The 26332-nt window shown below is 42.5% G+C and overlaps 1 protein-coding gene across 1 annotated transcript in view; it reads right to left on the minus strand.

The window, feature by feature from the left end:
* The window catches only part of SYT16 (synaptotagmin 16), a 285804-nt gene extending 260800 nt beyond the window's left edge, over nt 1–25004 (minus strand). Inside the window, exon 1 of the mRNA XM_043920779.1 lies at nt 24893–25004. Coding sequence (XP_043776714.1) covers nt 24893–24905 — 13 coding nt within the window. The 5' untranslated portion in view covers nt 24906–25004. The remainder of the gene's footprint in view (nt 1–24892) is intronic.
* Nucleotides 25005–26332: the final 1328 nt, after the last annotated feature.

The following is a 26332-nucleotide window of genomic DNA, read 5'->3' on the forward strand; positions in this document are numbered from 1 at the left end:
TGGTGGCAATCATGTGTTAGTGCATCAGATCAACCCCTTGTACATCTTAGACTCACACATGCTATATGTCAATTATCTCTCAATGAAGCTGGAAAATGAAAATACAAAAAGAGTGGATGCTCTATGAATTTTTTAAACCTGAATTACATGCAGGTCCAACCAGAACGTTCCCAGATAGTTCTAAGAGGTCACATCACCATCTCCAAATAAGCCACGGAGACCTTTGGTTATTTCCTACACCAACTATTACCTAGCCCAGGGAGATTCCAGGGGATTTCTACCCCATTTCAATAGATTCTCAAGCCAGATTGGTCCCTGGACCCCAAAACTGGTTCCAAATGACAGAGAACCACAGGGCTAACTAGTCCCACTGTCTGCCTCTAGCCTGGGTGACAGCCCGTTAATTAGCCCTTGTTTGCCACATCTCCAGTCTCTCCTCCTCCATCAGCTTCCCCCTCGAGCCTTTCAATAAACTCAGATTTCCTCTTCACCCTCCTACTGGAATGCTAAGCTGCCGTCTCATCATCTCCCACAAACGCCTTGACAGAACAGCCCGTATTCCCTAGCTCTGCCTCTTCACCCCTCTTTATAGCATAATCCCTCTGCTCCAGCTGCCACGACACCAGCTGGCTAAACTACATGGCAAGTCACCCGCCACCTTGTCATGGCCTTTGGAAGGCTTTTGCTCACGCTGCATCCTGTCTGATCTCTTGGCTTTAGGACACGGAAAGCACTGCCTTTGCCTCTGTGGCCACGCCCTCCCTGGGCTCTGCTCCTGTCTCCCCTTCCTGCTTTCACTCAGGACGTTCTAGTTATCCACCCTCATCACCAGCGGTACCCTTAACGCTCTGGCTGTCCTATGTTTTCTTACTCTACTCACTCTCCTTGAGTGACTACTCACTTGGATGGCTCCTCTGAAGCATACTCACCAGTGCCTCTCCCAAATCTAAAACCACCCACTCCTTGGACAGCCTATCTCCCTTCTCTGTCCAGAAGTCCCACATGTATCTTAAATGTGTCCCCAAAACAACTCAGCATCTTGGCTTCCAAATGTGCTTTTTTGCTCACCTTCTGTTTTTTTTTTCTTTTTTCACCTTCTGTTTTAAACAATGAGAGCTTCATGGAATCAGCTGCCTAATCTCGAGAACCCTAAAATCTTTTCTTTCTCCTTTATCCTCTATATCTAAGACCTCTAAGCCATGGATTCTATCTGCAAATTACCTCTTCTATCTGTATGTTCCCCACAGTGATCAGTGCCTGAGCTCAACCCCTGAACGCGCAGGGTTTAGCTTGGTTTTTGCTTGGCTTGGTCCAATAACTGTTAACTCATCCCTGCCTCCCCCATCCCTCTCCCCTCTCACCTACATTCCACAGGGCTCCCTCCCAGGTTAATTACAGTTTCTCGAGCAGAAGAGAAAAAGGCAGGAATACAGTGAGCCCTGAGGGACTGGCTCATTTGCCTAAGTAAGCCCAGAGGAATCTAATGCATCAGCCAGGGGACTGTGACTTGCTGGCCTAAAAGATAAATTAAATCCTTCCTAGTACAGTAAATGAGGTGCTCTGGGGAGGAGGCTCCAATCCAGCTCACTCCCCCAAATAATTTCCACAGGAGCATCACCCCTGCACCCCGCTGCCCTGGAGGCACCCTGCCTCTCTTCCTTCCCACCACGCAGATGCTTCCTCTTCTTTCCAGGCCCAGCTCAAATGTAATCTGCTGTCAGTAACTCTTCCTGTCCCACCAGGTGGAGTCCTTATCACTGTCCTCCAGTCCTCCCACTCTGTGAGTCCTCTCCTGGCATTTGGTACCCATTCCCATTATGTAATGACCATAAGGTCATCTCCAAACTGTGAGAACCAAGTAAGTGCTTGGCCTACAGCAGAGACTCAGTCAGCAAACACCTATTCAGCTGTGAGGGCTGACTCAACTGAAGAGGTGATTTTGCCCTGCCTTAGGCCTGTTGCCTATGCCAAACAGAGGATGACTGAATGAGGTGTTCATTTGTGCTTTCTTCTGGCTTGCTATTGCTGTCAGCACGTTTCCTTTCCCTCCCAGGAAGGTAGACAACGGCATGTGTGGCCTTCTGGACTCTTTGGCCAGAGTTACAGGAGATGTCATGGTGCTAGGTTGTAAACAGAAGTTGCAAGGTATCTGCAAACGTCCCCACCCAGTGGTCTGTGGAAGAAAGTCAACACCCGAGGGGAAAGATATGCCTCCAGACCGGGCGAATTTGCAGGATTGGACTCTGTCAGAAACACTGTGTCTGGATGGGTGGGTGAGCGGGAAAGCTGCCCCAGAAAGCCTGCGTGGAGGTACACGATGCCCTGGCTCCCAGAGCGGTCAGTGCCATCAAGGCCGGGAGGGTCAGCTGACCACCTAACCGCTCCTTCAGCCTTCAGCTGCGGCCTGTCAAACTGTGCGACCGTCTTCATGGGGCCGACTGTGCACAGCAGACTGGGCCTCACCCAAACTGTGTGGCCTTAAGTTAACCTGGGATTCTGATGCGATCCCTTGGACCGGGCAAAGTTATTTCAGCAATGAGTTAGACTGATTTTCGCTCCAATGGGCTACCGATTCTCAGTGTAATTTAGAGAAATAAAGCAACGTGACCTAAAGTAACACTGTGATCTAAAATCAATGCCTAATACACAAGGATCATTTAAATCCCCAGGAAAATTACAGGATCCCTCATGGCATCATTGGAAGAGCATTGGGACATAAAATTGGCCCATTCTTACTTTGAACACACATTATCTAATATACCAAGATGCTATTATACAGAAATGAAGTTTGTTACACATATATATGTCTGCTTAAAGCTATTAGAAAGTCATCTTTTGGTATGTGCTGTGACAGATCTCTTCAAATCACATTGGTTTGCAAAACCAAAGGCAGAAACAATCCAGGATGACCAATTCCAGTTTTTAAAATTTTTTAAATTTATTCTTAATTGGAGGATAATTGCTTTACAACATCGTATTGGCTTCTGCCATACATCAGTATGAATCAGCCATAGGCACACATATGTCCCCTCCCTCTTGGACCTCCCTCCCACCTCCCCACCCCATCCCACCGCTCTAGGGTGTCACAGAGCACGGGTTTCAACTCCCTGCTTCATACAGCAAATTCCCACCAGCTGTCTAGGTGGCACTAGTGGTAAAGAACCCACCTGCCAATGCTGGAGACAAGAGATGTGGGATCGTTCCCTGGGTCAGGAAGATCCCCTGGAAGAGGGCATGACAACCCACTCCAGTATTCTTGCCTGGAGAATCCCATGGAGCTTGGCAGGCTACGGTCCGTAGAGTCGCAAAGAGTCGGACATGACTGAAGTGACTTAGCACACAGGCCTCTTTTTTACCATATACGTATGGTAATGCATATGTTTCAGCACTACTCTCCACTCGTCCTACTCTCTGCTTCCCCCACTGGGTCTACAGTCTGTTCTCTGTGTCTGCATCGCCATTACTGCCTTGTAAATAGGTTCAACAGTACCATTTTTCTAGATTACATATATATGTGTTAAAATACAGTATTTGTTTTTCTCTTTCTGACTTACTTCATTCTGTATAATAAGCTCTAGGTTCATCCCTGGAGAAATCATAATCGAAAAAGACACATGTACCCCAATTCCAGTTTTGCAAGATAGAAGAATCTAGGAAGGAGGCGGACATCTGGGGAAATGCAATTCTCAATAATGGCCACGAGGTGGCAGAGTAGCTCTGTACACCAGAAATCGAATGATCGCAATCAATAGTTCTGTAGTCTAGGTATGTTAGATAATTCCGAAGATAGTTAATACAGGACAATTGGAAAGCCTGTTTCTAGGGGACTTTTCTGCTGAGGAATTTATCCTCATATTGTTAACATCCCTCTTTTTTAAAGGCAGGCTCCCCATGAACCTTTGTGAATCCTGAGCAGCTTTCAGATATTGAGCCCCCAGCACAAGGACCAGCCTCCCACACCAGTGGAGGACCAATTCCTGTGACCAGGCCTGGCCCTGCTCACCAGCAAAAAGTCACCACTGAGCAGACGGCTAATCTGAAGCCCCCTTAATCTCAAGACCCTGATCGAACCTCCCAAGTGGAAGAAAGGAATGCCAAGCTCAGGGTTAATGTTAAACATTTCTTAATGCTCAGTGTTAAACATTTCAGCAAAGGCAGGCTCAGTGACCTCCTGGCCTGAGCTAGCCTTTCAGTGACATGAGCCCACTGTCTTCAAACCGCTTGCCTCACTGTGCATCAGCGGCGCACCTCCTGCAGGGAGAAGGGAAAACCCACAGATGACCCCGGAAAACTGCTCTGAACTCATGAAAGTAAACACTTAACTGGATATTAATTTGAGGCAACAAAAAAAATGCAAAGAAATTTAGAAGATCCTAGAGGAAGAAATAAGGACAGACATAAATTAATGGAGATATGTGTTACCTGTGACTGAGGGGCTAATAAGCTTGTCTCCCTGGCACCCTCACATAATCCTGTGAGCTGCTGTAGACTCTAGAGTTACATCCCTTTTTTCTTAGAGTAGGTGAGTGGGTTCTATTGTCTTCAGTAAAAACCCTGGTTATTACAGAAGACAAGGAAACAAATAGAATTCCTAAATCACTGTATTGAAAAAAGATAATCAGAGAGAGAAGGACAGAAAACTGAGAGGCCAGCAGAGGAATGCCTGAAGGATTGTGGAATGCGTGTATCCAACATTCAATGCTGTCAGCTGTTTGTGTTACTAAGATATAACTTTCCACTGCTCTGAAACATCCACCCACTTTCAACATATTCAAATGTCTTTCAGGTGAATGAATTGCAGGTGCTTGTGTACACGAAGAAAATTGGAGTCAGTCCTTCATCTGTGTCAGTGCAGTGTAGACATGAGAACAGCCATCAGCAATAAAACTGCAGTGATCATGAGACACTTCAAAGCAGGAAGAAGAGCCAGAAGAGACTGAGAAATCGCCTCTAGGAATTCGATTTCTATTATTTGTACGAAGGAGTGACAAGGAGCAGGACCCTATGGTCCTTGTCCCCCACGTCCTCTGTTTGCCTTTTGTCTGTAGAAGAGCTTTCGTCAAAGAGTTTAATCAGAGAGGTGAGAAAATGCAGACAAAGGAAAACAGTCAAAGAAGAACAGGTATTAGGAGTTTAGTCATTACACATTGTCAAGGACCTTTAGTTCCTTCTCAAGGGCTATAGATGCTATTCTGAGCCATAACCTCTGAACTGTCTTACAGATAACTGAAACCCCCACCAGGTGGAAGAAGTTAATTGCATGATGACCAGGCTGTAGCCACGACATAAGCTGCCACAATTCTAAGAACGAGCTTCAAGGAAATGGGAACAAACCAACCATGGAACTGAAGGCTAACTGTAAAACAATCAATATGATGCCGATCAGACCGCTGATGACCAATTTCAAGATGACTGTCAGAGCTGACTGTGCTGTTTCTGCACATCGCCCCCTCCCTTAGCCTATGATAGCTCTTGCCCCCAAATGTCAGTGGGGAGGTGGCGGCCTTTGGACAGAAGTCTGCTGCCCTCCCTGGTTGCCAGCATCCAAAATAAAGCAAACTTTCCTTTCCCTAACGTTGCCTCTAATTAGCTTTTGAGCAGTGAGCTGCTGGACCCCACTTTGAGTTGCAGGAGAATGTGGGAGTAAAGAGCTTGAGCTGACCTCTAAGTTCCAAGGGAACAAGCTGCTTCTAGCCCAGTGGTTCTCAGATATGGCTGCGTCAGAATCACCTGGAGGGCTGATTAAAGCAATGCTGAGCTGGGCAGGTTTATCAATCAGTAGGTCTGCCACAAGGACTCATAACTGACCTTTCTCACAAGTTCGCTGTAACATCAATGTTGCTGGTTCAGGGACCACACTTTGTCAACCACTGTTCTAGACCCCAGAAAGTAAATCTCATTAAGCTGGGGCATATGATAAGCGGAGACAGGTAGGACACAAGCCTGTGAGCCAGGGAGAGAATATTTTTGTTCAGTTATCTACTATCTGCAATTTATTTTTATAGAAAAGTTTTCTTAGATTTTGTCATCAATGCACTGCTAGTGAGTACAAATTGGTATAATCTCCTAAAAGGGAAAGTTGGTAACATTAAAATATCAACATCAAATGAGTATATCCCTTGTAAGCTCCTTCAGCTCAGAGACCTTTTTCTGTTTTAATCCCTGATATAGCCTAAGCAGGGTTTCCCTGTGGCTCAGTGGTAAAGAATCCACCTGCAATGTCGGAGATGCAGGTTCAATCCCTGGGTCAGGAAGATTCCCTAGGGAAGGAAATGGCAACCCACTTTAATATTTTTTCCTGGGAAATCCCATGGACAGAGGAACCCAGCAGGCTGTAGCTCATGGGGTCGCAAGAGTAGGACACGACTTAGCAACTAAACCACCACCACATATCCCAAGCAACTAGAATGATATCTGGCACATAGTAGGTGCTGAATAAATGTTTTCTGAATGAAAAAAAAGAAAATGAATAGCTCCTTTGACTCAGAAGTTTCATATCTAAAAGTAAATAAGCAGTATGAAAAGATAAATCCAACCATATTCATGGCAGTATTTTTCTAATCTTTCACTTCTCCATGAAAAGGTGATTGACAAAATATATCACAAAATAATCACCATCCATGAGACAACCTTCACAATGTACTATTTAGTGAAAAGGCAGGTTAGTATTAGTACATGTTACTGTACTCTATTTTGTTCTACTCAATCTACCAGTCTATTAACTGATTTTTAGCATATATGAATATAAACCAACACACTGCCTCCTTTACTGACAGTTTTTGTCAGAGCAAATAGTACAATAATTTCTCTTAATCTCAGTATCTTCATATGCTTAATGGGGATAAAAATCAAGATTTACATAACATATATTTCTTTAAGGCCTTAATGAAACTAGTTCTTGGAAACAGAAAGATATTACCACACACATGTCCAGTTTTGTGGGGATGCTAGGCTATGTGCCATCATATGCCGATACAGCAAACACCATACACCTTTTCATACAATTGGTAATTGGAATACAGAAATGTGTTTAATAAATATTTTCAAAAGAGAAAAAAGCAGAGCACCAAGTAGTATTTATATACCAGTATAACTGGACTTCCCTGGTGGCTCAAGCAGTAAATAAAGGATCTGCCTACAATGCAGGAGACCTGGGTTCAATCCTTGGGTTGGGAAGATCCCCTGGAGAAGGAAATGGCATCCCACTCTGGTATTCTTGCCTGGAAAATCCCATGGACAGAGGAGCCTAATAGGCTGCAGTCCATGGGGTCGCAAAGAGTCAGACACGACTGAGTGACTTCACTTTCATAACTGGATATATGGGTATATGGATGGTAGTCTATTAATACATCAAATGTGAACTCAGGCCATGCGGAGTACAGAGCTGATATGGATGTGCCCTTTGCACAACAGACAAATGGAAGCTCCAGATTAAATATCACCAACAAACTAAATTTAATTACATATGTCAGCTCCAAAAGAAATATTCCCCAGATTTCAAAATCAAAGAAAGCCAAAGCCTCAGCAACTGACTGGGGTTTTAGTCTCAGTTTTAGGGATGATGGAACTACACAAAGATGAATAAAAGGCACTGAAGCTCTATCCGGGACTCCTGTCCAAAATGAAGCGCAGATCACTTTGAAGAACACTCTTGCAAACAAAAAACAAGATTAACAGAGCCTGCTCACTAGCCCACAGAAACAGCACAGACATTGCTGAGTTAAAACATCCATGAAAAATGGAAATCTTAAGCTCACACAGGTGAGGGGTCTAAGTTTTTTCTCCAGGCATAGCTTAAAAAGGCAGATGAATAGTTAATATAAAAAGTGATCCAAGACCACTAAATCCCTAGGGATCTAATAAACACATCATGAAAATCTTTATCCTGAGCAATCTTCCACAGCTCAGGGCTTACAGGAAACCCTCACTAAAGATAAACTACCAAAATTAAATATCACAGACCACAGAGGAAATGAAGAATCATCATAAGTGAATCAGCAGACACCAAAATCGACATGCCAGGAACGAAAAACAATAGACTAGAAAAGAATCATGCCTTTAAATAATTTAGAAACCATAGTGAAGAAATAAGATACCAGAAGAACAGATTTTTTTAAAGTAACCAAATGAGAATTTTTTAAATGAAAATTAACACTGAAATGAAAAATGTCTGACAGGTTAAATAGCAGACTAAATTTAAGAAGAATTGCTTAAGTAGAAGACATCTGAAGAAATTATGAAATGGAGAAGGGAGGGAAGAAAAGGGAAAGAATAATTATGACTGGATGAATAGTTAATAGTCATGAAACACAGAAAGAGAAGCTTCAATATGTCAGTCTAATAATGTTTAAGAAGGAAAGAAGTTGGGGGAATGTATAGAGAGAGAGGTAATACACAAAGAGATAATGACTAAGAACTTTTCAGAATTAGAGAGCTGAGAATTAAGATTGAAATGTCTTCAAGATAAATAAAAAATAAATCACATAAAAATACTTAGTTATAAATCTAACAAAGTATTACAAGATCTCTAGGCAGTAAACTATAAGTCTCTGATGAAGGAAAGTATAAAAGAACTAAATAAATGGAAGATAACACTCTGTTAATAGATAGGAAGACTCAATATTTTCAAGGCGTCGGGTCTTCCCAAATTGATCTATACATTCAAAGCAATCTCAATAAAAATCCCATCAAGTTATATTATGGTATCAACAAACTGATTCTAAAGTTTGTGAAGTGTGGCAGAAAGACCCAAAATAGCCAACACAATATTGAAGGAGAACAAAGTTGGAAGACTTAAGTTACCTGAATATAAGATTAACTAGTAATTACAGTAATCAAGACAGTGTAGTATTGGAGGAAGAATAAACAGATTAATGGAACAGAAAAGAGAGCCTAGAAATAGACTCCACATAGTCAACTGATCTTTGACAAAGGCTCAAAGGCATCATAATGGAGCAAAGATAGTCTCTTCAGCAAATGGTACAAGAACAACAGGAGACCACATACAAAAGAAATTAATGCAGACACAGACCTTACATTCTTCACTAGATACAGACTTTACATTCTTCACGAGACACAGATCTTACATACTTCACAAAAAATTATTTGAAAAAGACTGTAAACCTAAATGTATAACACATGAGTATCAAGCTCCTAGAAGATAACATAGGAGAAAACCTAACTAACCTTGGATATGGTGATGCCTTTTTAGATACAACACAAAAGGCAGGACCCATGAAAGAACTGATAAACTGGACTTTAATAAAAACTTCTGATCTGTGAAAGACAATGTCAAGAGAAACAGAAGACAAGCCATGGACTAGAAGAAAATATTTGTAAAAGCTACATCTGATAAAGGAGAGTTATCCAAAATATACAAGGAATTATATAACTCAACAAGAAGAAAACAAACCAATCAACCTTTTAAAAATGGACCAGGGAGATTCAAGAGGGAGGGGATGTATGTACACTTATGACTGATTTATGTTATATAGCAGAAACCAACACAAGGCTGTAGGCAATTCATTTCCAACTAAAAAATAAATTTAAAAAATTAGACCAAATTCCTGAGCGCCTCACAAAAAAAATATATTCAGATGTAAAACAAGCATATGAAAATATCTCATCAGGAAAATGTGAATTAAAACAATGAGATACCACTTCCAAAGAGGAAGTATACTTTGCATGATAATAATAATGGGTATATGTCATTATACCTTGTCCAAATTCCTGGTACAACTGGATTTGGATAGTCACCAAAGGTTCAGCCTCGATAACAAGTGATGCTGACAATGAGACAGGCTATGCATGTGTGGGGGCAGTAATATACAGGAAATCTTTGTACTTTCCTCTCAATTTTTTTTTTTTTGTGAACCTTACATTGCTCAAAAAAATATTAAGTCTTTAAAAAAATCCACACCTATACACATAAAGGTTAAACTTAAAAGAAAAAGAGGAATTATTAAAATTAATCAGAGATAAGACATTATACCTTAAATTATAAATTATGTTACTCATCAATGATAGATGCCAAAGATAGACTTCCATTTCTGGAGAAGTTGGGATAAATATATTTTTGTAAAAAGCTCCAAGAAAAACCTACTCTCTGTGGTTCAGGGTTTCTCAACCTTGACACTATTGACATTTGGGGCCAGAAATCCCTCTGTTGTTGGGGCCCTGATATCTATGTAGCAGCATCCCTGGCCCCTGGCTACTAGATGTCAATAACAACATGTCAGTTGTGACAACAAAAAAAGTCTCAGACACTATCAAGTACCACCTGAAGGGCATATCATCCCTAATTGAGAACTGCTCTCTCTAGCCAAAGGACTTAAAAAGGATAGCCCCAGAGGACTGAACCCTCTTGAATAAGCCTAGCCTACTCTAGGAAAACATCACGGAAGAGCCACATCCCTCAGCCTCCTCCCAGGCACTACTGAAGGCCAAAGGAGGAGCACTGCTGACCTTCCTTGCCCCATGCTAACTGAGCAGGGGCAGAATTTATCTCCCTCCCCACTGGGTGCTGCAGAGACGGTGGGTGTGGTCCCACTGACCATGCCTGCCTGGCACCAAGATAAGAGGAATAAGACAGTGCCCCTTCCTCTCTTCATGGGCATAGTCCCCGCAGAGGCCACACAGCACCGAGAGAAACACTGCTGACCGCTACCTGCACTGTACCAAGTAAAGGACAGCCAACAGCCCAGCACCCCACCTCCTCTCATCTAGAGAGAAAGAACGATTACAAAGAGGAAACTGGATAAAGGAATCTCATCAATCTGTACATGAAATGGTCATATATGAAAACCTGTATAACCTAAACGGTCCATGAAAAGAAAGACACTGTTAGTCACTCAGTCGTGTCTGACTCTTTGCGACCCCATGGACTATAACCCATCAGGCTCCTCTGTCCATGGGATTTCCCAGGCAAGAATACTGGAGTGGGTTGCCACTTCCTCCTCCAGGGGATCTTCCCAACCCAGGGACTGAACACATCTCCTGCATTGCAGGCAGATTCTTCACTGTCTGAGCAATCAGGGAAGCCAAATAGTCCATGCATGGAATCAATCTAAATCAAGACAGAAAAAGTTTGAGAACTAAGCTATAATGAGAAATACCACCCAGGTTTCAAATTAGCCTGTGGGTAATCAATCAGAGCAGACCAGAATAGCATAACAAAGGCTATGAAAGCTAAACTGACATTCAAACCACAGCCCATAAAAGGCTGAGAACATGAGTTTTGAACCTAAGCTGGCTGATTGGTTCCTACTCAAACATGATACTTTTGGAGGCAGAGTCTCATGTAATACTCAAAATGTCTAAGATACAACCCAAAAGTATTTATCATACCAAAAATAGGAAATCTCAAATAAGAACAAGACAATCAACAACACTAACACCAAGAGGTCACAAATGTTGGAATCACATTTTAAAGATTTTAAAGCAGTTATTTCTAAAATGCTCTAAATAAAAATGATAAAACCTCTTCAAACAAATGGAAAATCAAGTCTCAGAAACATATTGAAGATATAAAGAACAACAAAGTAGAACTATTGGAACTGAAAAATACAGTAACTGAAAATTATTTAAAAAATCATTGGCTGGGTTCAGTGGCCAAATGGAAATGACAGAAGAATCCAAGATCTTCAAGAGATCTTAAAGATTTATCAACAGAAATTGTTCAGTCCAAACAACAGAGAGAAAAGGGCAGCTCTGGGACAAAAACAAAGGCTCCAGCATTTGTGCCATGAGAATCGCAGGCGGTGGGGGAAAAGAACACAGGACTGAAAAACTATTTGAAAAATAACCACTGATGGACTTCCCCGGTGATCCAGTGGTTCAGAATCTGCCTGTCAGTGCAGGGGACTCAGGTTTGATGCCTGGTCTGGGAAGATTCCATAAGCCATGAGGCAACTAAGTCATGTGCCACAACCACTGAGCCCGAATGCCCCAAAGCCCATGGCTCACGACAAGAGAAGCCGCTGCAGTGAGAAGCCCGTGTGCCACAGCTACAGAGTAACCCATCTTTCTGTAACTAGAGCCTGTGTGTGGCAACAAAGACCCAGCACAGCCAAAAATAAATTTTAAAATTTTATTTATTAAAAAAAATAAATTTTAAAATAAAATTTTAAAATTTTATTTATTTTAAAATAAATTTTAAAATTTTATTTTATTTTAAAATAAAATAAAAATTCATTTTAAATAAATTTTAAAATTTTTTTTAAAAATTTTAAAGAAAAGAAATGACAACAAAATTTCCCATACTTGGAGAAAGACATAAATCTAAAAAATCAAGAAGCTGAATAAATCCCAAATAGGAGAAGCCCAAGAACTCCACACCCAGACTTAAATTTCTAAAATCTAAAGACAACAAAACTTCCTGAAAGCAGTCAGCGAGAAATGATGCATTGCAACCTACAGTGGAATAACAACTCAGAGGACAGTGGGTTTCTCCTCTGAAATAATGGAGACCAGAAAGTAGTGACACTTTTTTTTAAGTGATAAAATTAAAGAACTGGGAAATATTTGGATTATCAGGAATGAAGAACAGTAACAAAGATGATAAATATTTGGGTGAATGTAATAAACAATTCTCCTCTTGAATTCTTTAAAATATGTTTTACTTTTGAAAGCAAAAATTATAACTCTGTCTTATGGGATTTTCAATGTATGTGTAGTAGTTTGTTAGAGCTGCCAAAACAAACTACCACAGACTGGGTGGTTTAAACAATGTGAATTTATTTTCTCACAATTCTGGAGTCTAAAAATCTGAGCTCAAAGTGTTGGCAGATTTGATTTCTTCTGAAGCCTCCCTCATGACTGGTAGATAGCTGTCTTCCCCTTGGGCCTTCACATCGCCTCCCCTCCATGTCCAGATTTCCTCCTCTTATAAGGACACCAGTCATAATGGATTAGGGCCCACCCTAATGATTTCATTTTAACTTAACTTTTAATTTTACCTCTTTAAAGATCCTATTGCCAAATACAGTCACATTCTAAAGTTCTGGGGGTTAAGATCTCTACCCATGAATTTTTGAGGGACACAATTCAGTCCGTAAATTATGTGAATAAAACATATAACTAAAAATATAAGGGGTGGGGGAAGGAGTCACTAGGGACTTAAATGGTGGTAAGATTTCTACATTCCATTGAAATAACACAATATTGGTTAGAAGTAGACTGTAAAAATTTAAGTATGTAAATTGTCATTCCTGTGCAACCATGTTAGGCAACAAGATAATCTATAGTTTGTTCTCTGTATCTATGAGTCTGCTTCTTTTTAAATTCACTTGTGTGTTGTATGTTTTAGATTCTACATATAAGTGCACTTGCATTTATCTCCATTTCTGCATCTCACTGAAACTAGAGAAAAGATAAAAACCAGATTAAAAGTTAAACTAAAACTAAACTAAAAGAACAAGGGAGAAACAACAGTAGGTGGAAAGATCAACACATCATTGGAAGATTGGAAGGAGATAGCTAAAAACCAAATCTTGCTCATCTTTCTCCAAACTACTTCAGGGGATATGCCACAATAAGCAAGCCAATACATGTTGTCGAATCCCAGAATGACTCTGTAACTGTAAGTGGCAAAGAGGGACCAAGTCTGAAATAGCAGAAAAGGTTGAAGGACTTACAAAGCACTCAGAATCCAGAAGACCCCAACTTCTGCTAATGAAGCCAGAGGACTATTTCTTCCCTAAGCATTAGCAACTGAACTGTGCTCCCCTAAAATGCATAATTCACTAACCCCTAATGTGATTGTATTCAGAGACAGGGCCTGTAAAGATGTAATTAAGGTAAAATGAGGTCATATGAATGGGGCCCAATTCAAAAGGCTGATGTCTTATCAAGAGGAGGAGACACAAGAGGACACGATGAGAAGGTAGCCATCTGCAAGTCAGGAAGAGGAGCCTCACCAGAAACCAGCCCTCTGGGCACCCCATTCTTAGACTTTCTGCCTCCAGAATCAGGAAAAACTCTCTTTTATTTAAGCCACTCAGCCTGCGTCATTCTATTCTGGTGGCCTGCACAGAGACGCTACAGCAGAGAGGCTCTGGGTTTGGAAACCAGTCATCTGGTGTTAAGGATGAAGCTCTATGCTGAAAACAGGGCCCTCAGGAAGAGCCCAAATAATGAAGAGAAAGACCACTGGATACCTTCACCTCCCAAACTCACAAAATGATAGAAGCTGGGCCTGTAAGTATGTGTGCAGAGTGAGAGACAGAAAACTTTGTTCAAGGGTCAACTATGGCATAAAAGTAATTTTGACCTTGCAGACCCTCTCTAATTCTTAGGCACCTTAACCACCCTGGGTTCCCAGGTCCACACTGTGAGAAGTGCATAAAGGATGGGATCCAAGAAAAAGAGGAGGCTCACAGTAGAGAAATAGACTGAATTTCGCAAACATCTGAATGATTATACTATGCAGGCCACCATGCTTATTCAGTAGAATGACAAAGTTGAGGAAATATACGTAAAAGTAGATCATTTCCTCAAGGGGCATATAGAACAAACAGGGCTTAAAATAGAAAAATATAACTTAAGAAGCTTATGTAAAATGAATGATGGATTCTGTTTGGGAGAGTGATAAAGACTTCAGAGAGAAAACAGCATGTGGTTTGGACCACAATGTAGGAGAGACACCTTTTTTTTTTTTTCATTTATTTTTATTAGTTGGAGGCTAATTACTTTACAATATTGTAATGGTTTTTGTCATACATTGACATGAATCAGCCATGGATTTACATGTATTCCCCATCCCGATCCCCCCTCCCACCTCCCTCTCCACCCGATTCCTCTGGATCTTCCCAGTGCACCAGGCCTGAGCACTTGTCTCATGCATCCCACCTGGGCTGGTGATCTGTTTCACCCTTGATAATATACATGTTTCGATGCTGTTCTCTCAAAACATCCCACCCTCGCCTTCTCCCACAGAGTCCAAAAGTCTGTTCTGTACTTCTGTGTCTCTTTTTCTGTTTTGCATATAGGGTTATCATTACCATCTTTCTAAATTCCATATATATGTGTTAGTATACTGTATTGGTGTTTATCTTTCTGGCTTACTTCACTCTGTATAATGGGCTCCAGTTTCATCCATCTCATTAGAACTGATTCAAATGAATTCTTTTTAATGGCTGAGTAATATTCCATGGTGTATATGTACCACAGCTTCCTTATCCATTCATCTGCTGATGGGCATCTAGGTTGCTTCCATGTCCTGGCTATTATAAACAGTGCTGCAATGAACATTAGGGTGCACGTGGAGAGACATCTTTCTAATAAAATGATTTCAGACTCTCCCTTTCATTTTATTTCTTTTAATATTTATTTATTTATTTGGCTACATCAGGTCTTTGTTGTGGCAAGCAGGACCTAGTTCCCTGACTAGGGATCAAACCTGGGTCCTTTGCATTGGGAGTGTAGAGTCTTGGCCAGGAAAGTCCACCACCAGGGAAGTCCCTCCCTTTCATTTTACATAGGCTGATTTTATTGGATAAAAACAGAAATATTTGTCTCAAGGATCTAACTCAATTTCTAAAGACTAGGATAGTCTTACCTCAATTACAAGGAGCTAATGACTCCAGTTACAGCCCTTTTATTACAGAATAGCTTTCAGGTGCTAAGTAGCAACCAAAAATGAAAGTATTCCAAGCTTCAAGAAAGAGACACGCATTCAAAATCAATACTTTCCATCAGGCAAACCTTTTTAGAATAGCTTCATTTTCTAAGCTCTGACTTAAGAGTCAATAATTTTAAAGCAAGAATTCAAACAGTAGTTTGTCATTGCACAAAACTCTCAGCCAGTCAGGAACTATCCAGTTTTCAGGTATCTGTCACCCTGTTACTATCTCAAAAACAAGGATTTAAAATGAATAAAATCACTGGTAAGAGAATACAATACAAGCATATAGAGCTTTAAACTGTAAACAATCTCTTATCCCCATGTAATGCCTCACACACAAGCAAAGAGGCTTAATGAAATTAAAATCCTTTTTCCCTTAAGAGAGGACAGCTTCTCTTTGATACAATTCTCATCCCCTTATTTTTCTCACTCTGTGTCCTTCACCAGCTTTCAACCCAAATTTCACAACTTTGTCCTGTTTTCCTTTACTTTTTAACTCCCCAAAATAAGACTTTGGGTGTTTTAATTTTTATAATTTGTAACAGCTTTCATGAAATGAATTCACTAAGCATGCAGACTTCTGCTTATTTCAAGCTCCCTGAGGCAGCATATCATTCAGATATGACTTTCCCAATTATAGCTAAAGGTCAAACATTACCTTTCCTGCCCCTCTTCCAGTACCATCCTTCCTACAGCACACCAGCTCTCTGTGGGTGGGAGGGCCAACAACTACTGTTTTTATTGAAGATCCAGGAAAATTCTGGGATCCTCTCTGATGATTGGCTCCTGGGACCGCTCTGGGCTTTGTGACGTGCCCCTTGTGTGTGGCCAGAGAGGTCCCAAGAGCCAATAAAAACGGTAGTTGTTGGACCTCTCTAAATGCCAGCACTAAAACCTCGCAAGTTGTTAAAAGCGGTACATGTGCACACACACCTCAAGCCCATGTGCCACATCACACTTGTGCAAAATGATAAGCATCAGGGACAAACACATCACATTAATGTTGTTGTTGTTTAGTTGCTCAGTCGTGTCCCCACTTCTGCGACCCCACAGACTTTGGCCCACAAAGCTCCTCTGTACACGGGGTTTCTCAGGCAAGAATACTGGAGTGGGTTGCCATTTCCTTCTCCCGGGGATCTTCCTGACCCAGAGATTGAACTTACATCTCCTACACTGCATGCAGATTCTTTACCACTGAGCCTCTTGGGAAGCCCATCAATACTTCTATTTAAAATCTGAGTTCTGTACCTTAGGGTGATTTTTCCTCAAGTCTCTTCCTTGGAGTCTTCATTTCTAAACAGGTCATTTGGTCTTCATTTTTATATTCTTCAGCAGTCCCTGGTGGTTCAGATGGTAAAGAGTCTGCCTGCAGTGTGGGAGACCCGGGTTCGATCCCTGGGTAGGGAAGATCCCCTGGAGAAGGGAATGGCAACCCACTTCAGTATTCTTGTCTGGAAAATTCCATGGACGAAGGAGTCTGGCAGGCTATAGCCCACAGGGGCGCAAAGAGTCGGACACAACTGAGCGACTTTCCTTTCCTTTCCTTGTATTCTTCACAAGGAAAAATGGAATCAATGACTGGCGACCCCAGTTCTGAAAGTCAAATTGTTCTTGTAAGATAAGGTACACACTCCAGGAAGAATGTTGTAGGGAATGAGAAGAGAAATATTTAATGGCTACTGTGTGCACAAGCTCAGTTAATTCTTGCAACTCTTCAAAGTGGAATAAGACAAAACCTCTGGGAAGTTAAAATAACTTCCTAAGGCTACGCAGCCAGTGAGTGGCAGGGCCAGAGTTTGAAATGTGGGTAGCTCTGAAGCTAGGTCTGTGCTGTCTTCCACCATCCTACACTGAGTTCCTCAATCTCGAAATTTCTATTGAGCTAAGTCAATTGAAAACCTAACTTTGACTGGTAAAAAGATTATAATTAAGGTAGTATATAAATATATTAGTATGTAAGCCAGGGAAATTTTTTCAAATAGGGTGGATAAAATCATTATATGCCTCTTAACCTTTGCTCCATTGTAAGTTAAAGTATAAAATGTGACTTAGTGCATTCCTAAAATCAGAACTCTCAAAAATAATATACTCTGGCAATAAGAAAATCTAATGAAGGGAGTTCCCTGGCGGTCCAGTAGTTAAGACTCTACACTCCCAATGAAGGGGGCATGGGTTTGATCCCAGGTTAGAGAACTAAGATCCCGCCTGCTACACAGCTCAGCAAAAAAAAAAGAAAAGTTTATAAAGAAAACCTAATGTAAAGGGATGGTATCTGTGCTTAAATTTAAAGTGCCTAAAATCAATTGTGTATAGTCCCTTAATGGAAGGTTGATAAGAAGTTTATTTGCAATATATATGAGCTTCAGAAACTGCCCTAATTTATTACAAAGATCTATCAATCAATTTTACCATCATTTTAACATACAGATAACCATTGTCAAATGGCATAATGGACATGTTTTAATCAACCCATAAGGCTAAATAATAGTAGTTAATTACTAAATGATACTCTAGAGACCTAAAAGAACAACTGCCATCCACATTTACCCACACTTAGGAGGTTTACTCCTCCCAAGAGATCTGGCCCATTTCTATTTCAAAACATTAGAAAGTCAGCTCAGTCAAGAAAAACTTCACTGGGCTTTCTAAATCAAAGATGCCATGCTGAAATTTAAACTTATGGAATTCTAAATAGTATGAAATTAATCATTCTGACTTTCAGAATGTTTCATCAGGGTAGCATCAAATGGGTAAATCAGTTCAGAACACTGTCTCCGTGCCCGTATTCATCTTTTTTTCTGGAATTTAATTATTGGTTTAAAAACAGGAGGAGGTGTTTGGAAAACAAAACAAGAACAAGCAGCTTCTCATACCCTTTCTTCTACACCATTTGTAATTACCCAGCCTTCCTCAACTTTTCAAACTTAGAACAAATGCACAACCCATATATGTCAAATCAGAGCATTTCTCAGAACTCTGGTTGCTATCTTGCATTGCTAACAAGTTCTAAACGTTATCATCACTAACTGCAGAATCATTACTTCTCTTAAGTGCAAGAACAGCATGGGGGTTATGGGAAGAAAAAAGTGTACACAGAGGCATACTAAACATCAGTGGTTGAAATAACATGACATTTTGGAATTGCTTTCAAAAACAGCACCTAAAAAGGGGATGTGAAGATAGGTAGATGCAAAATGCAGATAATTTTTAAAGCTGGGTTACCTGAGTACATTGGGTTCATTATACTATTCTCGGTTTTTTCATATGTATATGAAATTTTCCACAATAAAAAGTTTCGTGAACATTATCATCTCAAACCAGATTAGGAGTCCAGAATTAAGTCTTTCAATATTATTTTACTCAATAAGTAAACTCCAAAGTATTAGACCAAAATGCCTAGAGTTAAAAATTGACATCCCAGGACTGTTGTTTTTTTTATTTTTTTTAATAGAACTATAGATGATTCACAATATTGTGTTCATTTCTGTCATATACCAAAGTGATTCAGTTACATATATATGTCAGAAAGGGGATGTTTAAAAAAAGCACTTCCTTTTAGAAATCACACTAAAAAAAGAAAAATACTTAGGAATAAACCGGATTGAGGAGGTAAAAGAATTGTATGCTAAGAACTATAAAACATTAATAAGGGAAATTGAAGATGATTCAAGGAAATGACAAGATATCCAATGATCTTAGATTGGAAGAATTAATATTGTTTTGAGAAGGGGGTGACAGAAGATGAGATGATAGGATGGCATCACTGACACGATGGACATGAGTTTGAGTAGACTCCGGGAGTTGGTGATGAACAGGGAAGCCTGGTATGCTGCAGTCCATGGGGTCACAAAGAGTCGGACACAACTGAGCGACTGAACTGAACTGAATATTATTAAAATGGCCATACTACCCAAAGCAATCCACAGATTTAACGCAATCCCTATCAGGTGATTCAAGGGTAAAGAATCCTCCTGCCAATGCAGGAGACACTGGTTCGATCCCTGGATCGGGCAGATGCCCCAGAGGAGGAAATGGCAACCCACTCCAGTATTCTAGCCTGAAAAATCCCATGAACAGAGGAGCCTGGCGGGCTACAGCCCATGCAGCTGTAAAGAGTCAGATACAACTGAGCTATCAAATTCAGTTCAGTTCAGTTGCTCAGTCATGTCCAACTCTTTGTGATCCCATGGACCGCAGCACACCAGGCCTCCCTGTCTATCACCAACTCCCGGAGTCTACCCAAATTCATGTCCATTGAGTCAGTGATGCCATCCAACCATCTCATCCTCTGTCGTGCCCTTCTCTTCCCACCCTCAAACTTTTCCAGCATCAGGGTCTTTTCCAATGAGTCAGCTCTTCGCATCAGGTGGCCAAAGTATTGGAGTTTCAACTTCAACATCATTCCTTCCAGTGAACACTCAGGAAAATCACCCATGACATTTTTCACAGAACTAGAACAAATAATCCTAAAATTTACATGGAACCATATGTTTTGATTTGCAAATTTACAGAAGACTTGCAAGAATAGTACAAAGAACTCCTAGATTCACCAAATGCTAAGATCTGGCACATTTTCTCTCCTTTCTTGTATAACATACATACACATACAAGTGCACACATACACATGAACGTTTTTCTCCTAAACCATTTGAGATTTTGCTGCAGACATCATGCCCCTTTACCCCTAAAGACTCCAGTTTCTCCCAAGGAAGACAGTCCCTTCCAAACTGCAGTAAAAACATCCTATTTAGGGAATTTAACATTGATACAAGGCTATTTTAATGGCAGAAAGTGAAGAGGAACTAAAGAGCTTCTTGATAAAGGCGAAAGAGGAGAGGGAAAAAGCTGACTTAAAGCTCAACATTCAAAAATCAAAGATCATGGTATCCAGTCCCATCACTTCATGGAAAATAGATGGGGAAACAGTGGCAGATTTCATTTTCTTGGACTCCAAAATCACTACGGACTGTGACTGCAGCCATGAAATTTAAAGATGCTTGCTCCTTGGAAGAAAAGCTAGGACAAATCTAGACAGTGTATTAGAAAGCAGAGACATCACTTTGCTGACAAAGATCCATTTAGTCAAAGCTATGGTTTTTCCAGTAGTCATGTATGAATGTGAGTGCTGGACCATAAAGAAAGCTGAGTGCCAAAGAATTGATGCTTTTGAACTGTGGTGCTAGAAAAGTCTCTTGAGAGTCCCCTGGACAGGAAGGAGATCAAACCAGTCAATCCTAAAGGAAATCAACCCTGAATATTCATTGGAAGGACTGGTGCTGAAGCTGAAGCTACGATACTTTGGCCACCTGATGCGAACAGCCAACTCTGGAAAAGACCCTGATACTGGGAAAAACTGAGGGCAAGAGGAGAAGAGGGTGATAGAGGATGAGATGGTTGGATGGCATCACTGATTCAATGGACATGAGTTTCAGCACACTCCAGGAGATAGTGAAGGACAGGGAAGCCTGGTGTGCTACAGTCCATGGGGTCACAAAGAGTTGGACATGACTTAGTGACTGTACAACAAGGCTATTATCCAACATACAATCCATACTAAGATTTCCCCAATTATCATAATATTGTCCTTGGTAGCATTTTTTCCTGATTTGGGTCTGATCCAAACCATCTGTTGCATTTACTTATCTCTTTAGTCTCTTTCATTCTAGAACAGTGCCTCAGCCATCTTTCATGACACTGACTTTTGTGGAATGTCTCCAAATGTGGGTTTGTCTGATATTTCCCCCTGATGAGAACCAGGGTACCCATTTTTGCCAGAAAACCCTCTATCCTTCCCAAGGTTTTGGATCAGGCAGCACAGGTTATACCAGCCTGCCCTATTACTAACTAGTGATGCTAACTTTGATGGTTTGGTTAAGGTAGTGAACCCCACGTTTCTGCACTATAACATTATTATTTTCCCCTGTGCAATTAATAAGAAATCTGTGGGGAAATTCCCCCAAAATGTAAATATTCCGGTCTTCAGGTTTTCACACAATAGTTTAGCATCCATGGATGATTGCTGTGTGAATGGGCTTCCCTGGTAGCTCAGTTGGTAAAGAATCTGCCTGCAGTGCAGGAGACCTGGGTTCGATTCCTGGGTTGGGAAGATCCCCTGGAGAAGGAAATGGCAACCCACTCCAGTATCCTTGCCTGGAAAATCTCGTGGACAGAGGAACCTGGTGGGCTGCCGTCCCTGGGGTCTCAAAGAGTCGGGCACAACTGAGCAACTAACACTTACTTACTTACATATGATGGTGGCAAAGTAGTCATTTTCTAACTCTTTTTGTCTCTGTTTTTTAGTTGGCATTATTTGTAACCTGTTTAATAATAATTATGACTAGAAACAATTTTACTTAAGAATTTGAGTTCCTTTTCACTAAAATCAAGCAATTTTCTTTTAAATACTCAACATCCTAAGTCCTAAACATCTTAAGTAGCTGTTTGGCAGAGCTTGCTAACCTTCACCTATGTAGGGCCTAAATTTGATTTTTCCCTCCCCTGCTGTCTCTTCCTTCTATCCTCCAGGACTAGGCAGAGTGGAAATGACTGCTGGGATAAGTACGATGGGGAAGAAGTAAAGTGCAGGTTGTCGACCAGTAAGCAGGAAGAGGAATGGCTTATGGGGTAGTAACCTGCATATGTACCCAGCCAAAATGATACACAACCAACCAGTAAGCCAGGAGCAAGCAGATGGGGACTAGAAGTTTTCCTAATGAAACCAAATATTCATCCACAGCAGCCCCAAAGACCCATCCACCCAAGAATGGCCTGAGATTTCCAGGGCATAATACAATTACATATTTCCAACATTGCCCAAACATGCCTGGCTGTTCCTAAGAAATTACACTTCTAAACAGGTTACAGTGACTTTAACAATAAAGACTCATTAGGGCAAGTACTAATAATGGAACAAGTGACACAAATGGAAGAAAAAGAGAAAATTACTTCACTATGATCTGGAAACACAAAACTATTTGGAATACTTGTTACTGAGAAAATCAAGAAACATAGGTCAAATACCTAAGTACCACCACTTTATATAATAACCGAACTGCTCATACTAACAGAGTTTGGGTTCATTTTTTCTCCCCTACTAGTCTCCTTTTTTTCTATTATAGTTCCTTCCCAATTGTTTCAACCTTTTAAGATCTCATAAACCTGAGTTATAAAAATAAAAATATGAATTGCCCAAGGGGAGTTTAGTTTGATGGTCTCAAAGATCCTTCCCATTTCACCACACCTCTCTGAAAACCAAGGTGAGGCCCTCAGAGCCTCCATTCTTCCTCTGGAATCTGCCCTCAGAGGGCATGTTGTCTGGGCATTCTTCTTGTGAACATTATACGTTGCCAGGCAAATATTTTTAAAATATCTGCGTGTTTTATATACATTTACATTCCACATTTGTTAAAAAAAAAAAAAAAAAAGTCTTTCTGGATTACTTCCGGGAATGACTGGAGAGGATTCTGGTTTTGCTCAACTTTAGAACCAATTTTTCTCTCAAGAGGAAATTTCTCTGGGGACAAAAATAGAGAAAGCAGTCCACTGTAGCCCAAAGGCAACATTAGCCAGGTTTGATATATGTTCACAATGCCATGTACCTGCCGCACATGGACCGGACTGAGAAAGTGACTGTCTCTCTGTGCTCCTACCTGCCTCTCACCTGTCATTCCCACATCTACAGAGAGAAGACAGGGAGCACAGTAGCTTCAGCAACACCTGAAACTTGATAAAAACATCAATTCTCAGGCTACAACACAGACTTACTGAATTGCAGATTTTGGAAGTGGGGGCCAGCAACCTGTGATTACAAGCCCTCCAAGAGATTCTGATTCAGATTAAAATCTGAGATGTATTACTTTAAAAAAAATAAAAATACTGATGCTCAAGGATTTTTCAAAGCTCTGGGAGTAATTCTAAAATGCAGGCAAGCTGAGAACTGACCAAAGAACTCTGCATCTAGGAGCAGCCCTTTCCAGGATCACCTTTACACTAACTGTGAAAGAACTGTGGATCTTTAAGCTGCAGACATGGTCAAGATCTGGAGAGAATTTTTCAAGACACCAGCTGAGAATACTTTCTTTTCATTTCCCTAGTAGGGACACATAGTAAGTCCCTTACCCTACTTCTGAATAAGAACAAAGACAAACTAATTATCCTCTACATTCTGGAAACCTTTCATAGTTTCAGCTCCATGCCAACTGAAAACAAACATAATTAAGGCTGTACTTAAAAATCGCCTCAAAAGCTAAGCTGGTAGAAAATCATTACCATTTTTCCATAAACAAAACCAGTGGGCTAAAGTTTTATTCTTCAATCAGTAGAGTTGAATATGGGCCTTCCCAGGTGTCGCAGTGGTAAGGCATCTGCCTGCCAATGCAGGAGACACAAGAGACGCCGGTTCCATCCCTGGGTCGGAAAGATTCCCTGGAGTAGGAACTGGCAACCCACTCTAGTATTCTTGCCTGGAAAATTCCATGGACAGAGGAACCTGGTGGGCTACAGTCCATGGGGTCACGGAGTCGGACATGACTGAAGACACGCACGCGCGCGCACACACACACACACACTCCCTTTGAGGCTCTACTAATGCGCATCCAGCTTCCGACACATCTAACTTAACCAGCTTTCGTGGACGTGATCCCATTTCCAAAAGCACTGAGCCAATAAAGCAGTGGTGCCAAGATGCCAAACGCAGGCCAACCCAGCCTCTTCCAACACTTCCATTCAGTAGTTTCAACCTGACATTCACGCGCTCACCTGGTGCGCTGTCCATGGTGACCAGATAAGGTCTCTGGCCCCTGGGAACATGGCCCGGGTGGGCACATGGGGCAGCCGAGCAGTCAAGCCACCCTCATCCCCCGAAGGCGAACACCCAAAACCAGCCCCAAAACTCGGGGCGAACCTTAAATTCAACGCTAAAAGCTCCCGGCGCCTGGATGGCAAGGTTCCCCAAAGGCCGGCTCTGGGCCCAGGGGCACCCCCAGAAGGGCTGTGATGGCAGGGCCCGCTGCCCGCGGCATCGAGCGTTCCCTCCACCTCGGCGCCCGCCGCTCGCCCTTCCACCGCATCCCTCCGGGATCGGGCTGCCAGGGCCGCCTGCGCCTCTCCGATCCTGCCGGCTGCAGAGGGTGATGGGCAGAGGGGCGCGGGGGTACCCGGCCGCGGTCCCCGCGAGCCCCGCACAAAGGCGGGCATCGCAAAGAGGAAAACTTCCCGCCCCCGGGCCCTGCGGACTCCCACCCGGGGCCTCCGCCGCCCGAGCGCACTTACTGTCGGTCGCCATGGTCCAGCCCGGGGCTGCGGGGCGGCCGCCCGCGCCTGGGGTACCGGCGCCGAGCCGGGCCGGCGCGCTCCTCGCCAGGCCCCGCGCGCTCGGGGGCCGCGCCGCGCACAGCCCCTCCCGCCGCGCGCCCCCGCCGCGCCGCCCCGCGCCCCGCCAGCGCCCGAAAAACCCCAGGCTAGCTGGCAGAGCCTGCGGAGCCCCTGCGCCGGGCGGCTGGCCCACTCTTCTCCGCCTCGAAGCATCTGTCCTCCCTCCCGGACCCTCTCCCTAAGACAATGAAGGTAGCCACTTGGATAAATGCTCCTGGCCATGCTCCTTTCCCACTACACTCCCCGCTATGTTCTTGTTTTTGTCTCTCCTTTCCCCAGTGGCCACCTCATCCTTGCCTCGACCTTCCTACCTGTGGCTTGGAAGCTCCAGCCACCGAAAGGAGCAAAGCAGGAAGAGTTGAAGAGTGGGAAGTGACGCTCAGCCGGGTGCCTGACATTGATCTCCAGGCCCCAGAACTCCTGAGAATCCGCCCAACACCAGCCTGGTAGGTTTCAGGGGTCGAGTGTTCCTTGTGTTATCATCCGTTCTGCCTCCTGTGTGAAGACAGTGTCGGGCACTTAGAGGGTCTCAGTACATATCTGGGTGAATGGTTCTGTGAGCGAGGCCTGCAGGAATAAATGAAGGACTGAATAAAATGCCCAACTAACTGGATGCCACCTGGGTGAGCTGATTAACTGATGACCACTGGGAACCTAGCCCTACCAGCTGACTGCGTGGATCCTTGAGTCCTGAGTCAGCCTGAATGAGGGAGCCATTGAGTGAATTTTGTGCCTCAGGGACCCTTCCTAGTTCAGGAGGGCTCCCAGCTGAAGCCACCTGTAAGAGCTGTATATATGCCCCTGAGGTGCAGAAACCAGTTTCTGAGGGACTCTTGATTTGTCAGAGGGAGGGTACATGAGCCCCCGGATCCCTGATGTAAAGAAACAGAATGGCTCAGACATGTGTTCTGAAGCATTACAGCGGCTCCTGACTTCTTATAGGTACATCTGTTTGTTGCATTTGGGAAGCACCCTCCACCCAATCAGTAGGGAACCCAGTAGGCTGCATTCCAGCCCTGGGCTGGACACCAGGAAGACCCTGGAGAAAGGCAGGGCAGAGCAGCTCCTGTTTGGCTGGGCAGACACAGGAAGCAACCGGAGAACAAGGCAGGAGTCCCTTCTGATGTGTCCACAGAGCGTAGATGAGGGAGACTTTGGTATTGACTGGGCCCCACATTCAGAGTAAGCCCATCTGAGGTGGGACTGGGGGCATCATTTTTAGGTTGTTTGTTTTTTATCTTTTTATGCTTAACACAGGTGATTCTGAAGCACACTTCTAGTTAACAGCCACAGAGATCTGACTTATTGGGCTTTCACATCAACCCTCTGTGGTAAACC

Source organism: Cervus elaphus, chromosome 12 (genome assembly GCF_910594005.1).
Source record: "Cervus elaphus chromosome 12, mCerEla1.1, whole genome shotgun sequence".
Classification (NCBI taxonomy): Eukaryota; Metazoa; Chordata; class Mammalia; order Artiodactyla; family Cervidae; genus Cervus; species Cervus elaphus.